Source organism: Aphelocoma coerulescens (genome assembly GCF_041296385.1).
Source record: "Aphelocoma coerulescens isolate FSJ_1873_10779 chromosome Z unlocalized genomic scaffold, UR_Acoe_1.0 ChrZ, whole genome shotgun sequence".
In the NCBI taxonomy this organism is placed as follows: Eukaryota; Metazoa; Chordata; class Aves; order Passeriformes; family Corvidae; genus Aphelocoma; species Aphelocoma coerulescens.
Window position 1 is genome coordinate 21,059,023 of NW_027184085.1, and position 15,779 is coordinate 21,074,801.

General features: G+C 39.7%; 1 protein-coding gene across 3 annotated transcripts in view; it reads left to right on the top strand.

Moving 5' to 3' along the window:
- The first annotated feature begins 7,678 nt into the window (after positions 1-7,678).
- Positions 7,679-15,779, top strand: part of SREK1 (splicing regulatory glutamic acid and lysine rich protein 1) — a 36,392-nt gene continuing 28,291 nt past the window's right edge. The window contains exons 1-2 of one of the 3 annotated variants that reach the window (XM_069002306.1): positions 7,679-8,135; positions 13,297-13,430. In XM_069002306.1, coding sequence (XP_068858407.1) covers positions 7,975-8,135; positions 13,297-13,430 — 295 coding nt within the window. In that variant the 5' untranslated portion in view covers positions 7,679-7,974. Of the gene's footprint in view, positions 8,136-13,296; positions 13,431-15,779 lie in introns of those variants that run through there. The other 2 variants (XM_069002307.1, XM_069002308.1) reach the window with 2 other exon arrangements.

Sequence of the window (15,779 nt, forward strand, 5' to 3'; positions counted from 1 at the left end):
CCTATCTCTCCCCAAGCTGCAAAGGTTGCTGACTTCCAAAATTCTTCTGCTTAGCAGCATAGCTCTCCAACAGCAGCACAGATCCTGCACGAAAGGTCATGGGGGGGGCCTACATACTCCCTCTGATCCAACAAGCCTCCTCCTAGCACCAGCTAAAGGGTGGGAGCATCACCCATTCCAAGCAGGGGCAGCTGCAACAAAGGCTCCAGGCACCCTGCATCAAGAGCTGCTGACCACACTCGCTACAAGCCAGAGCTTCCCCAGGCCCACAGCCCTGTGGCTCCCTTGCCTTGTAGCTGACAGCAGCAGGTCCCTCAAGTTTCTCAGAGGGTTCCTAGGAGCATCCTCTCCCTTCTATTGCTTTCTAAAAGCCTCATTTCAAGCACAAACAGCATCACCCCTCCTTGCACTTCAGACCCTCTTCTCTGTGGCATTCCCTGATTTCCAGCTCTTTGCCTTCTTACGTTTGCTTTTCCTGAATACTGTCTGTGAGAATGTGACTTGTATTTCAATTCTGCTATTTGAAGTATTTGAACTATTGCTTTGTATTGGTGATAAGCATTAAGTATGGTAAAAATAGCACCTGCTTGGCCTAAAGGAAAACATGAAATGAGCACTAATTTCAGTATTTTAAACTACATCAGAAATACTATGCACAGAATTTTGTGCCTATCAAAGGTAATTTGCAAGTATGGATGAACTTTACTGAGCTGTGAAAGATTCAGTTAACATACAGATTGTAAAGCCAGGACACTTTCAGCCCCTCATATTTGTATCAATACTGATTAAGAGCTTTAGAGGTGCACTAAGAACACGCAAGAGAACACGTGACTAGGCTGGTAGGTTTCCTGAGATGGCCAAGAAGAGTTCCTCATGAAAAGTCACATTGCTGAAGTAACAAAGCCTTTCTTCATGTCCCAAATATTAGAGCACCAAGAATTCAATTTCTTATCACAGTAGTCTGCAACATCTGTTTTTGCAGTTGCATAACACAAAGGGGAGTATAGCTCTATGCTGCATCCATTTCATGAGGCATGGCTGGATGCTGCAAATGGCTGAAATGTTTATGCTTCAGTATTGTTCAAAGTAATGAAAAAAACTGTGGCAGAATATTCACTCTTGTTTGCCAGATGTGAAAATACCGATAGGGACAAACCTTTCATGGACTGTCTTCTAATAGACAAACTGGTAGCAGATGAACCAGATGCTCTACAGAGAAATTCTCATTCATCTGCTAATGTTGATAATTTATGAAGGAAACTTTGGAGAAAAAATGAACAACAAAAAACTAACAAAAAGGGGAAAGAGCTTGCTACTGAATTATAAGTATGCACTGGCAAAATACAGGATTTGAAAATGCCACAGCTCTTAACATCAATGTTCTGGCATATTTGATTGATTTTCATCTGCAAGAATTTCCACTTACAATAGAATAATCAACAACTGGTTTTGAATATGGAGAAGGTGGTTTTGCTGGGAATGTTTCCACCAAAAACTACTTCAGCTGAAAGCTGTGGCTTTACTACAGAGAAACTGAGGTTTACTAGTAAATATTGAAATAGATAGTAGCAGCTGGTTGGCTGACATAATACTAAGTAGTGGAAAAAATGAAATAATAATGTAAAATTGTCTCATTTGCTAACTGTCATGAGCAATGACTGATGAGGCTGGAGTTGATGCATGCAAGGGTTAGAAACCATGCTGGAAGCCTCCAAACAGATAAAACACTTGAACAATTTTTTTTTCTGCTGCATTTTAATTTTATGAAAATACACTGCGTGATTTTCTGATCCTGCAGTAAGCGATGTGTGGTGTTTTTTAATTGCAAATGTAGATAATCTATTACAGTTTTAATCATTATGTGCTTATATTTTAAGACATCTGAAGACACCAAAAATTTTTTTTAGCGTTACTATTTACCAAACTCACTTCATGTTGTACTAATGCCTATTTTATGCCACTTTCAAATAAAAGTTGGAAGTAAAACATTAATGTTTATCTGCACCAAGTTATACTGCAGTTTTCAAACTTCATAATTATAAAGATTTTATTATATTCTTATGCCTTGAAGAAAAGATTGTGCCCTGCTCCTACAAAATCTGGCTGGAAAGGAGAAGAAATGCACCCCAGTGAATTCCAGAATTTTCTATTCAACACCTTTGAATTACCTTGTTCAGACAGGTTTTGTTGAGATTTAAAAACAGCTTCCCCTTATGTAAAATTACACACTGTGATTCCCAGCAGGGTAACCTCACAGCAAAAAAAAAAAGGTACGTTTTTCGCTCCAGTGGGCACTTACCCAAACAGTTCCAATTGCATGTCCTGCCACAAAAACAGCAAGTAGCAGATCTCCTAGCAGACACTGAATTTAATTAAAAAAAAAAAAAAAAAAAAATTAAAAGCCGAGTTTTTACATTTCCTTTCCCAACACATACATTGTCACACATATGGGTATTAAAAGTTTATCATAAAACTGTTAGTTTATCTACTTATATGTAGACTTTTATATAGCTTTAAAAAAAGGGTTTTCTAAAATCCCCTTTTGAAGAAAAATGCTCTGTAATCCAAGAAGTGTTGTCTGCAGAACAGATCCTGGATTTCATAAGAGACTGAAGAAATGCTGCCCTGAAATGTAACTGGATGAAGAATCTGTTCTCACATGAAGATTCTCAAATCTTAAACCACTTTTGTGCATTTTCCCGGTCTCTCAAGGGTGGAGATACTCCTCCTTTGTTAATATGTACTTGGAAATTCAGAGTTAACAACACTATCTCAGTTTGTCAGCTAACTCCCTCATCTTATTTTGAAGTAAGTTTAAAAATAATTGTAAGTCAAGAAAAACTACTCCATCTTTGATACAAGCAATTTTATGGGGAGAAGAATGTCACTGTAAAACACGCTCCTAGAGCTGCTAATACGACTCTTCTAATGGATAGTGCTATGTTAAATCCTAAATTTTTTCATGTGTTTGCTATAAAACAGATAAAAAGCAGATGCAGAAATCTCACAGCTGTTTCAGTTTACCAATGCTAACTTGAATAGCTGACTGCCATCCAGAGGCAGGAGGTTTAAACTGGTTTCAGCTGCTTACATTGACCATGTAGCATTCATCTGTTAATCTCATTATAGGCAGGATTTTAAGATTTCCAGATAAACTTTCTTCTGGGGAAAACAATTACTACTCTAGAAATTTTATCTGGGAAAAATATTTTTATAATTTTTCTGGGTAGGTATATAAAATTGGTCTTATAATTTCTTTTCAAATAATTTTATATAATTTTGGGGATTACAGATATGGTGGATTGGGGATTACTACACAGATCTAAGAGTTTATTTTCTGTAAGATGTTTTTCTGTTCTACATGAGTCTTCTTTAAAAAACTCCATAAATTATACTTAAGGCATACACAAAAACAAGAGCTGATAAACCTGAAAGGTGTAACAATGGGAAGGGGATGAAAGCCAGTTCTTGTACTTGGGAAGCACTGTGTATCTGCTGGAGTTTAAAATAAAGTCTGTTGTCTGTAAAATGTTACGAAGTTAACATTTTCTGGTTAGTCTGTATTTGAAAGTTAGTTCAAGTTAATCTGACATGTGAACATATGTCTGTGAAACTGGAGCACGTGTCTGAGCAAAAACATAGAATAGGAGTATTATCAGCACTCAGTTTGTACTGGCAGTCTACTATGAGTAGTATGAGACTGGTATTTGAAGCTTATGCCTCTTGATTAATTCACAAGAGAAAGAACATTCATGTTGTAGAAGAGAAATTGGTTTCCTGTGCTCTGCATCCCTAATCTACACAAAACATTGACATTTTGGTAATACAATAAGGAAACTGGTGTAAAGTTACTATGTGTGAAAACAAACTTAGGCAGCACAGGCTATACAAATATATTGGCTTTTAGTGGCATTCGAGTACTGCTTTCGAAAGAGCAGTCAGAGAGAAATTCTTTAAGGGATTTGTTATGGGACAAAGTAACAAAAGCCTTGAGAAAGTCAAGATAAACAGTATTAGCTGCTCTCCCCTCAGAGCCAGTCATTTCATGGCAGCAGAAGGCTACCAGGTCAGGCACAGTCTTCTCTTTATAAATCCATACTCACAACTCCCAGTCATCTTCTTGTCCTTAGCATGTTTTAAAATGGCTGTCAAGAGGAATTTGCTCCATCACTTTCCAGGGATTGAGGTGAGGCTGATTTGCCTCTATTTTACCCATGCTCCTTCTTCCCATCTGGAATCTAGGGCTGACACCTCCCTCCCCAAACACTATGACTTTGAAAGATCATTAGAGGTGGTCTCACAGGATACTGGCTAGATTCCTGAACATTCAAAGGAACATCCTGTGAGAAAAGAGACAACTCTTAGTTTAAAAAAAAAAAAAAAAAAAAAAAATTGAAAACGGAAAAATGGAAAAATTACAGAAATTAGAAAAATATAAAAATTTGGGATCCTATGGTTCAGCAGATGGTATGCCCCAGGAGCGCAGGGATTTGAGATCTTCTGGCTGAGACAGCACTGGACCTCAGGTAGAGAAAAAGGACTTGCAGTGCTGGGCTGTCCAAAAGTCAGGAGAAAAAAAATTATTAAAGGCTCCTTAATAGGAGTAAGGCTTTTAATGCCCAGCACTGACATCCACCACAACCAGCCTGCAGAGAGAGAAAAGGGGCTTCTCTCTCTTTGTCTCGTTGTTTTATGGTGCCTTTGCACTGCCCCAGCCCGCCCACAGCCTGCCCACAGCCCGCCCCTTCAGTTTAAAGTGATTGGTGCTCTCTCTTTGACAGATCATCTCTGTCCACCAATAGCTCATCGTTGTCAGAAGGGTGGTATCAGTTGAGATAAGGGTGCTAAAATGCCTTCATTAAAATTCAGGTTGCCACGGAGCTTGCCTGCAGGGTAATGGCTATGGGGCTAAAAATAGCTGCTGGCTGTTAGAACTGGGGTTTTGGAGTTAGCCTTGGAACCAAAGTGCAAGTAAAAACACCTAAAAAAATTATTAAAATACATCCAACACATCTTAAAACACTTGTAAAAGTATACAGTAAACACAGGAAAGATTAACTCTTATGGTGTACAGGAGGTTGAAGTTTGAAAAGGGAGCATAAGTTGGGATTTTTAACTGGGGAATTTTTAACTGGGAAGGGTGCAACTCTCTTAATGAACTACTTTGAACAATTGAAAACACTGATAATGGAACTTGATTTTTGTACCTGGGCTGATGGGTTAATTTTAACATTCAATTTAAAAATATTTAACTCAAAATTAATTTATTAAAGCACTTAATATGCAAAGACCAAGCACAATTAGGGATTTCATGTATGACAATCCCAACATCCCATCCTGTAATCTTGTGTGTGAACAATTCCTTTCACCTGGTTCTCCTCAGCCATGGGTACATCTTTGCTAGAGCTTTCTCGTTAGTCTCAAGGGCTTTAGATTTCCAGAGGCAAGTTTTACCAGTGCCACAGGAGTGGTTGAACCAGAAATTAAATTTTACTTCTCATAAATTGCTTAAAACTTAGAACTATTTGATTTTTATCGAATAATTTTTAGCTCTGTGGCTAACATTCTTTTTGAAGTCTTTAAGGTTCCCTTTAAAGAAAGCTAATGAAAGCTTTCTAATGCTTCTTTTACCTCACGTGATTTCAATTCCCTCCCCTTGCACACTCAGCACCTCTATCAGACCACCTTCTGTCTACTTAAAAGGTGACGTCTTGTAATGAAAAAGACTTTTCTCCTGATCCTCTAAAACAGCATTTACTGTAACTTCCTTTGGAATTGCCAATATTCTTCTACTGGTACTTGCAATTAATATTTCCTAGTAAATGCTTTTTAATCCTACAGTCTTATACAATTGGCTAATAGTCACTCTTACTCAACAACTTCACTGCTTTACATGCAGGTAACCTGGAATTTCAGTTTACGTCCAAAAAGCCTGCAGAGTGCCTTTGCTAGTTAACCTGACAAGCAAGGTGAAAGTGAAAGAATTTATTTACTGAAGTGTTACTTACATGCACAAATACAGTCACTAACAAGTAAAAACAAGTGAGCAAAAGTGAAACTTGTACACATATTAATTTACTTAGATCACAAAGTTTTCTCTAGACCTACAGCAGTGTGTAAGACACAGGTCTGTTAGCCATTGATTAGAGAAAGGATGTTAGGGCACTGCTTGTCTGATTCCCTTTCTGCATGTCTACCCTTTTTATTTAACTTTTTCTTTCTAAGTAGCTCGGGGGGGGGGTATTATATGAAAGGCAGTGCTCTTTAGCCCTTTAAATTTTGAACGGTTTGACTAAAATAGTCATTGTATGCTTCCAGCCTTTTAGTGGCAGCATGTGTGACCCAAAGCTTTCAGCATTAGATTTTTGGGGGTCTGGGATTGGTTTAATTTTTTTGCCCTATTCTTCCTGAAATAGAAATTCATTTATTTTCCAAGCTAATTTTGTACTCTGGCAGGGACTGACAATTACAAAATTTAAACAGTGTTTTGCAGGCTTTGTTTTTGGAGAGCAAACCAGTAGCTCAGAATTTCACATGTTACAAGCTTTACCTGAAGAAGGGTATCCCAGTCAGTTCTGCCATCACAAGGCGTTTCTTTGTGAATTTCAGAGTTCATTTTTAATTTGGACCCTCCACTGAGAGATGCAAGGAGAAAGGATAAGAATATTCAAAGCAGCAATAGCTTCTACATCTCTGCTAACCATCTTTGGATAAGATGTACTAGTGAAAACATAAGAAAACTTTAGGTAAGGTTCCTATTACAGAATAATAATATCGGTTTCATTTTCCACAATATACAACAAAATATCTGGAAGCTTCTCTCAAGATAATTAGAAGCTACCAGAATGGCTGAAAGGATTTAAGTCTTGTACTTTTGGAATATGGATTTCATTTAGAAAGAGAGTATGAATGCACTGATTTTGAAATAAGTCCTATCTGAAACATATTCATGAATGTTATTAAATAAAATACATCTCTGACAATTGCTTGGAATTACACTTCTGTAATGTATTGAGCATTAATAAAGGAAGCACTACCCAGACTTACCTACGGAGATTCTGTAACAACTGACCTACTTGCTCAGGGAACTGTCACAAATTTGCACTGTTTTTCATCCCAGGTAGCTTAAAAAATACTTCAGTCTCTTCTCAGCTCATGCTCGGGGAATGGAAAGTCTTATGAAGCCTGAAGCCTTAAACCTTTCAGTGCCAAGATGCACACCTGTATATCACTACAGAAGACTGCAGTTTGATCCTTAATAGTGATCACCCACACACGAAGTGCTCAGCCTCATTTTCTCCAGCCAATCTAATTTCTAAGGAGAACTTGAACTACAACTGCAGGCAACATCAATTTCATTGGGATAGATTCGCAGTCAATTTATAACACAACCATTTACAACCCGTTCTATTACAAGCCCTTCCTGTTTAGACATAGGCTGCATTCAAAGGTTTATTCCCTAGGGTGATTAAACTTTTACTGAACTTGGCCACCAAACGCGCATTTAAACGGGAAATCTCATTTTTCTCCGCGGCCTCGCCCCTGAAGGGCCCGAGCCGCCCACAGGCTCGCCAGGGCCGCCCCTGGCCCGGCGCGCGTTAGAGCGGCCGCCGCGCGCGCGCAACAGCGAGCGGCGGGGACAGCCTCTCACGGCGCGCGCCTCTTCCTGGGCGGGGCCTGGATCCCGCGCCGGTCCCGCGCCGGTCCCGCCCTGTGCAAGGCGGCCCGGCCGGCTCCATATGAGGCGGCTCCTGGGGAAGCGGCTCCTGGGGAAGTGAGCCATCTCCACGCCGCGGGTGAGCCGGAGGCCCCGCCGGCAGGGGCCGCCCGCCCCGCCGAGACCTCTTCTGGGAGCAGTCGAGTGCGCTGCTAGAGCGCCCGCCCGCGGGGCCCCTCCGGCCGGTGGCGCGCGCCCTTCTCGGTGGGCGGGCCTGCGCCCCCGGGTGCGCGCGGTAAGGCCGGGCAGGCGCAGCCATGATGAACAGCAGCGGGATCGGAGTCCCGTTGGGCTTCCCCCTGGGCCCCACGTCCGTCATCCAGGTCACGAACCTCTCCTCGGCCGTGACCAGCGAGCAGATGCGGACGCTCTTCGGCTTCCTGGGTGATATCGAGGAATTGCGTCTCTATCCCCCGGAGTAAGTGGGGCCCGTGCCACCCTCCGCAGCGCCGGAGACTAGGGATGAAGAAGAGGCGCGGAGGGGCCGGGGGTGGCGGGAAGGGCAGAGGCAGGAGGCCAGACACGCCATTTTGAGTGCGGGCACCCGGCGGGCGTCACGTGGTCCCTCCCCTTTGTATGCTCGGAGCGGTGGGGAAGGCGCTGCGCCCGCACTTAAGATGGCGGCGCCGGCCCTGCTCCCCCTTTCCTGAAAACCCGCTTTCTCTGGCCTACCTCTGTCCTCTCATAGTCTCGGTGCGGGCGAGCTAGACCGGGGAGTCCTAGGCCCGCCTTCGTCTGACTGCTTTTGTTCTGTTTCATTTTTTCCCCTTCTGTTCGAAGGGCGTAGTGCTTTGAAAAGGCGCCGTTCGAACAGAATCCAAAGTAGCTGAGGTTATGCAGATGGAAGGAACCTACCCTGCCTTGTGCTCTGAGTTGCCCCCAATAAGACTTACGCAGTAAATTAATCACGGACGTCACAACTGTCCCTAAATTATAACGGTTCGCGTGGTGTCAGCGGCGTGCGAGGGGTGCGCTCGGGTGGGAGATGCTGGGGCTCGCAAAATAACAGTGTTGCCTCTCACAAGAACACGCTGGTCAGCAGAAAAGGGGATGTAAATGAAACACTTATGTTCTCTCGAGCTAGCGGTTGTACTGGGAAGTGAATAACAAGTGTGCCCTTTCAAACCTTGTATTTTCTTAGAAAAATTAAATCTGACTATTGGAAAGGAGAGGGCGTTATTAGCATCCCAATACATGAACTTTAGTACAAAGATGTTCAGGCTAAAAAAACTTCGATTTGCAAAAGAGAATAGCAAAAAGTTGGTATTAATCAGTTTTTATGTAGCTGCATTACATCAGAGTATGTTTGAATACCAGCCATTCAGAAAAAAAAAAAAATTACTATGTAAAGATATGCTTAAAACAGCCTTACTGATAGCTATGTGGTGGATTTTTATACAGTTTTCTAGGGCTTTGTCCTGGACTTGTTCCTTAGTTGATTGTTTGTGCTTTGGGTTTTCTCTTGACTGAATATATTTTTTTGTTACAGCTGTTGTTTTTATCTTTCACTAGGCTATATAACAGGTTTTAAGGGAAATGGGGACTTTATTGACATTCATACACAGATAATGTTTGTGCCACTGTGTACAAATTTGCCAGAGTGCATATACACATAAAATACTAAAATCCAGTACCACAGTAGGGATTCACTTGGGAATGTCAAAGTTATAATGCTCATGAATTCAGTTTTCAGACATAGGGTGCAGGATTGTGATTGCCTGTTTAACTCTTGGTTTTATTTACAGTTATCTATGCACAAATGTTAGAAGTATGGATTTCCTTGCCTCATACTTCTGGACACTTGAACTGACTTTAAATTGTTACCTTGGGAGAAAATTAAGTATTTACTCTAATGCCCTTCCTTAGAAACAAAGAAAGAAGTGCCTCCTGTTGACTTTCTGAAAATGTATTTAAATAACGTGATAAATTTAGAAAACAGTATTTCATTGGCAAGTGGATGGGAAGCAAAGGTGTCCCAAAGAAAACATCTATCACTATCAGTTTGAAGTACTGATAAAATCTGAAGCTGGTTTCCAGGATGTGACAGGTCTTTTGCCTTGGGTATGTACTTCAAGATGCTAGCCACTGACACAACAGCTTGGGGTGTTTTCCAATTTAGCAAGACACCAGGGACACCTGAAGTTGTATTCTGGGTCCCAGACATGCTTTTGTGATACACTTATCGCCTGGCTGAAGTCTGCCTTTCGGAGTAGTCTTCAAAATTACATGTGTAGCGATGAGCCTTCAAATGTGGCCTTAAGAGGATTTTTGAACAGTTAAGTGCTGAAAAACTTACTGAGCAACAATTGGGTTTTTGCAGAATGAGTTGTTTGAAAGCAGGAAGTCACAAACTGTCTCTATTAGGTGTGGAAAGACCTGCTGTGTAACACTGCTTGCTTCTGAATAGTCTGGAGTGGTCTTGGAAGCTAGAACACTGTTAGAGAATAAACTTTTGGTTTAAACAAAAGTTGGGTGATGGGCTGATTGGTCACAATCCTCCCGTAGTCAGGGGCAAGACTGGATTGGCCTCTATGTTCTGCCACCAGGAAGCTCCGCTCTGGTTGCAACCCAGTAGGCGTTGAGAGGTGGAGACACATGCCATACCAGACCTTGGCGGTGAGGTTTGGAGCCTAACGGTGTTCTGGTTCATGAACCAGAGTATTTGGGCAAAGCCAAGTTTAGCATTGAGAGGTGCCACGCAAATCACTCTCATTTGTATACCGTACCCGTTCTGACACAGGTGGATGGGCCACCTTCACTTAACTGAGAAAAGGGACATCTCATCTGAGACAAGGACTCGTCATCTGCATGGTCTAGTAAATAGACATTGTTATATCCTGCAGTGACAGCAGTGTAGGTGAGGCCTTTGAGGCAAAACACACACAACTTTATTTAAACTAATCTGCACAATTAATCCATAACATTCTGTTTTAAAAAGTTAATAGTTTCTGTCATGTTCTCCACACCTCACACACCCCACCCCCCTGCCCCGCCTAAGAAAATTTGTGCAGTTAGAGAAATGGTTTGTAGCCTTTCTTTGATTTTTTTTTTTTTTTACCATGGATTTCTGAATAGATCCTTCTTAGGAAATATTTTTGTTGATTTTTATTCTGTTAGGAGACGCATGTTACTGTCTTCCTACAAAGGGAAGCAAAAATGTCAGAAATGTCCAAATACTATTTAAATATTTATTTCTTCTTAATTTTTTTCCTCTAAAGAGACTCACTGGATTTTTAGTAACTTTGAATCAGAGATCTAGGAGTTGCTTTTGGACATCAGTGCTGTGTAACCTAGGAAAAAGATCATGAGTCTCCCTCAATTCAGCCTCAGTAAAGGTTAGCAAAATAAAAGCAACAAAAGGAATTAGAATAGGACTTTACTGTTAGGAAAGGCTTCTTAGGAAGCCTGATGGGAGGATTTTGGAGGCCCACTTCATAAAAGGAGAGGACTTGATCACTGTTAAACCTTCTATAATTTTAGATCACTTAGATCTTAATAGTTTCCCTTGATGTAGGTGCAACTTTGTGTTTTGTAGAGATACTCTCCTTTATAGAGAACTTCTCCTTCCTAACCTTTGGAAAACACTTGGTACCAAGACATGTTTGTAAAGCCTCATTTGCACCAGTGTTCAGACATTTGATATTTTTTAACATACTTTCCACATAGCTTTTGTGTTCCAAATTAGGAAATATAGAAGAGTATCTTACAAGAACATGCTTGTTAGTGCAGGCTCTATAAATGTTAAAATTTATAAGTATTATTGGGGGGTCTGAAACTGCCTGGAGCAGAATTATATTCTTGAGTTGGCAATGAAAACAAAAAAGGAAAAAAGCCCAGGAGACATTAGAAGTCTTCAACAGTGTGGACCACAGTACCTTCATTGGTGGGTTCAGCCATTTGGGTTATAACACTGATGGGTGTATTTAAAAAAGAAACAAGCAAACTCCAAACCATGACAACAAAAAACCCCAAGACACCCTCTCCTCCCTCCCCTTTGAATCCTCTCCCCCAACAAACCAAACCAAATAAAAAACTGCTTGTGGCCATAGAAGTCTTTGTGGTAAATGAAGTTTCTGTCAAGTACTGAAAAAGTCACAGGCTGGCTGTCACTTCTGATGCTGGAAACTAGTCCCAGCCAAGACCTTACAGCTGGCTCAGAAGCTATTCCATGCAGTTATTTCCTTCCTGAATGTGGAAACTTGAAACTGTGAAAACATTAGCTGCTACAAATAAATAAAGTGGGCAGAAGAAATGTAGTCATCTTGTAATATTTTTCCAAATTTTATGAAGTTGACTTTCACATTTATGTGTCTCCCACTACCTTTTAGTTTTTCCTCAACAGTGTTATCTGTTCTTCCAGAATTTTCCATCATAGGTGTTTCTGAATGCCATTCTGAATTTGGCTGTCTCTAGATAAACATTGGTGCTACTATTCTGGTAGCCAAAATCATACTAGTCTGCCTGCCTCAGGCTTACATTTTTGGTTTATTTTTGTAATTAATATGATGGGATAATGTGTCTTAAACTTTTGATTTGTATTTAAATACCGAAGTATAATACAATTCCACAGAATAACTGGGGAAGTACCTGCTTGGAATTTGAAGGGACTGCAAGATGAGTTGTGTTAAACTTGAGCTGCTGCTGGTGCTTCCAGAAATTTGACGAGTGTTTCCATTTTGGTTGAGACCGGATCAGGGTGAAACAGTCCGTGTGGCATTTTTTCCATGGTTTCAAATGAAAATTGCTGATATTGCAGCAATATCCTATTGTATTCTCTGTTTGAAGATTTTACCTGTACTTCCTTTGTGTGAAGAAAAAAGCTGCTCGTATAAAGATTACAAACTTTGACTAGGGAATCAATTTTTAAAGCAAACTTACATAGTTTTGATCAAGATTGCAATGTTTACATGCTCGCTGTTGGCATACTGCGTAATGGAAAAGTGAGTTACAAATTTCTTCCCTTTTGTAGCCAAATGGTGAGTTGCTCCTACTTGCTCCAGTGTTACTCAATGCTACACTATGCCAAACTTAGGCAAATGATAAAAAATGTTTTTGTTACATTACTCAGCTAAGACCCAGTATTTGAAAGCTCTCTCAAGAACTGCTTTTATCTTAGTAAGAATTAATAAAACTGCTTTTGTGAAAGCCAGAGAAAGAATATTGATTATTACAGGCTACAGTCTGAAGGAGCCAGGGTTTGTTGTTTGACTTTCCTAAACAAAGATTGTTTTCAGAAAAAAAAAATTATATATAAAATATTTCCTTGGCAATTGTAATTGTCAAGTAAATATGCTCCTTAAAATAGTGATTTGAAATGTACTATTCAGTGTTGTGTAGCCAGGTAATACAAAAAAATTAGTCTTGTTAGTGATTTTGGCTTATGTAAATTTTCATTAAAAAGCAGGCAGTGCTACTCCATGCTTTTTTCACTGATATAGCAAGTTGGCAAGTTAGTAGATTTCTATACTGTAGGCTTCCTTTTCTAGGAAGTCTAAAACCTTTTCTTCCATAAGGAGTAATAGTTAAAAATGCATGCATGCAATTATGACTAATTGTTATTTTTTCCTTTTATCTTGCAGCAACGCACCTCTTGCTTTTTCCTCCAAAGTATGTTATATTAAGTTTCGTGAAGCATCGAGTGTTGGTGTGGCCCAGCATCTAACTAACACGGTTTTTATTGACAGAGCTTTGATAGTTGTGCCCTGTGCAGAAGGTTGGTATTTTAGACATTCTTTTATGATGTTGGTCTTTGTTGTGTCTGTTAATTGTTTTAAGCTTTCTGTGTAAGAAGGTGATGCTCTGTTTTTACTTTATTTTATTGCATTTGGGAAAAAAAAAGGCCTTGAAGCAAAATTGAAAATTGAATGAAGAAAAACCCAGTTATACATTTTAATTGAAATTCAGCATTAGCAAAAAGGTAGTTGGTTCAAGTTATAAGTCAGGTTTCCGTAGTTATTACATATTTTGAAAGAAAAGAAAGGAAAATAATTCCTTTCACTATGGTTTGTGTTGGCAAGCATATTCTTACACAGAGTTCTCACTGAAGTCAATGGAGCTCTGAAAAGATCAGACAATTTCCTGACAGAATAATACTGCAGTTTGAATTTTAATGTATCACCTTTGCTGTAGTGAAGTTTTTGTTGATTTGTGCTTTTTTTAAAGATACTGATTCTTTCTGCATTTTTTTTAGAGTGAATCCCAATTTTGTCTTATAGATGCGATATATTCATTTGGCCATTTTAGAGTCATCTAATCTAAGATACTTAGCATTCAAAATACTGTTTGAATATAAATGCTTACCTGCTAGTTTACTTTTAAAAAACAATTTTTCCTTCTTGTTACTGTTTAAAATGTTACTTTGTGTGCCATAAAACACTTTCCTTATGTATACTGGTACTCCTTCTTTGTTTTGGCTATCTGTTTAAACATGCAGTGATCTGTCCAGAATGGTTTCATCATAACATGTTCTTGAAACTCTTAATGAAATAAAATACCTGATGAATACTAAATTGACAGATGTTCCTTTAATTAGCTCTGAGGCCATGCTTTTACAGGTGTGCTCAGTACAAGACAGTTCGTGTTGTTAGTATAGCATCGTAGATTTGAATGCAGTTACGTGAAGCAGGGTCCTGTGATAGGCATATCGATGGAGTTAGGCAGAGCCCCATTGACTTCATTGGGATCATTGTGGAATTTAGCATGTGACTGGTTCTGGACCTTTTGCCTCTTTAGAGTGGAATCATTCCAGCTGATGAAGTGAACCTGACTTAACTTTCAACATGGTTGCTGTTTTGCCATGACCGACAATACATAGAGTGATTGAACCGTAAAATGCAGCAGATCAAGAAATACTCTTAGTAAAATCTCTAACTGCAAGAGTCAGGTTTTGGTTCAAAAAAATACATCGACTTCCTGCAGTTTGTTAACAATGGTCCCAGAGTACCATTTTTTGGCGTGCTTGCTGCATCGTGATCTAGATAGCGTGAGAGGAGTGCTGCTGTAGTACTCACCTGGGATGTTCTTAACGAACTGACAAATCTCCAAAATTTCACACACTATTGAAATACTTTCACTAAAGGCCATATTGACCTATGGTGTAGTGCCTATTGTAGCCTTCTTAGGCAGGGCATACAGCACATACATTTTGTCTTTGTAAAGCCTAGGTTTTTAGTTGCTTTTGTGTCTTGTTATAGGGGCTCTTTGGTTTCATATTTTTATCTTGTTCTTCAACCACAAAGAGAATATTGCTGTATACGCTTGAAACTGTGTAGAGGTTTAGGAGACCAGAGTCTCCAATTGAAGAATTGCCCCTAATATAAATTGAGAAAGATTATTCAGAATCTTAGTTTTATATTTCATCAATAAGATCTTAACACTGGTTCAATACTGCCAAAGAGGGAAGATGTCTGCCTAATGAGTGAACACTTCCTGGTGTTTTTCTTGTGATGAGATCATTGCCTGACATGATATGGCAACAGGCAGGTAAAGCTACATTTTCCTGTGTCTTTTGTGGTAGACTATGAATGAAAGAATAAATTAAAATTCTGATAAATGAAATCAAAATACATCAAATCTTGTTCCAATTCTATTCATAACTGGCTGATCAGGCATTTCTGAGAACACATTGTCACTGTGCAGAATTATTCTGGACTCCACAGAAATGTATACATAATTGGGTGAACAATGATTGGGTTTTGAGATCACTTTTTTTAGTGTCAGAATGCTGTTCCCTGTAACTTTATAGCAGAATCAGTCATTTATAGAAGGATGTGAATTTATACAAATTTAACTTCCTGATGAATTTATTGTGTGGAGTAAGTATGGCTTTGGAGACCATGGCACAAGGGTTTTTTTCACTATGTGAAATCATATGATGCATTGTTAATGGAGTTATTGGAGTGGATCATGGGTTTTAAAAGTAGTGATGGCTTTATCCTACCAGGAGGTAAAGTTATACCACTGGCCAGCATTGCCAGTAATGTGTGAAGTTGATCATAGAGGAGAGGTAAAATGGAAATCCAAAAACCCGGTTTTAAAAAACAGAATAAAATCTGAAATTTGG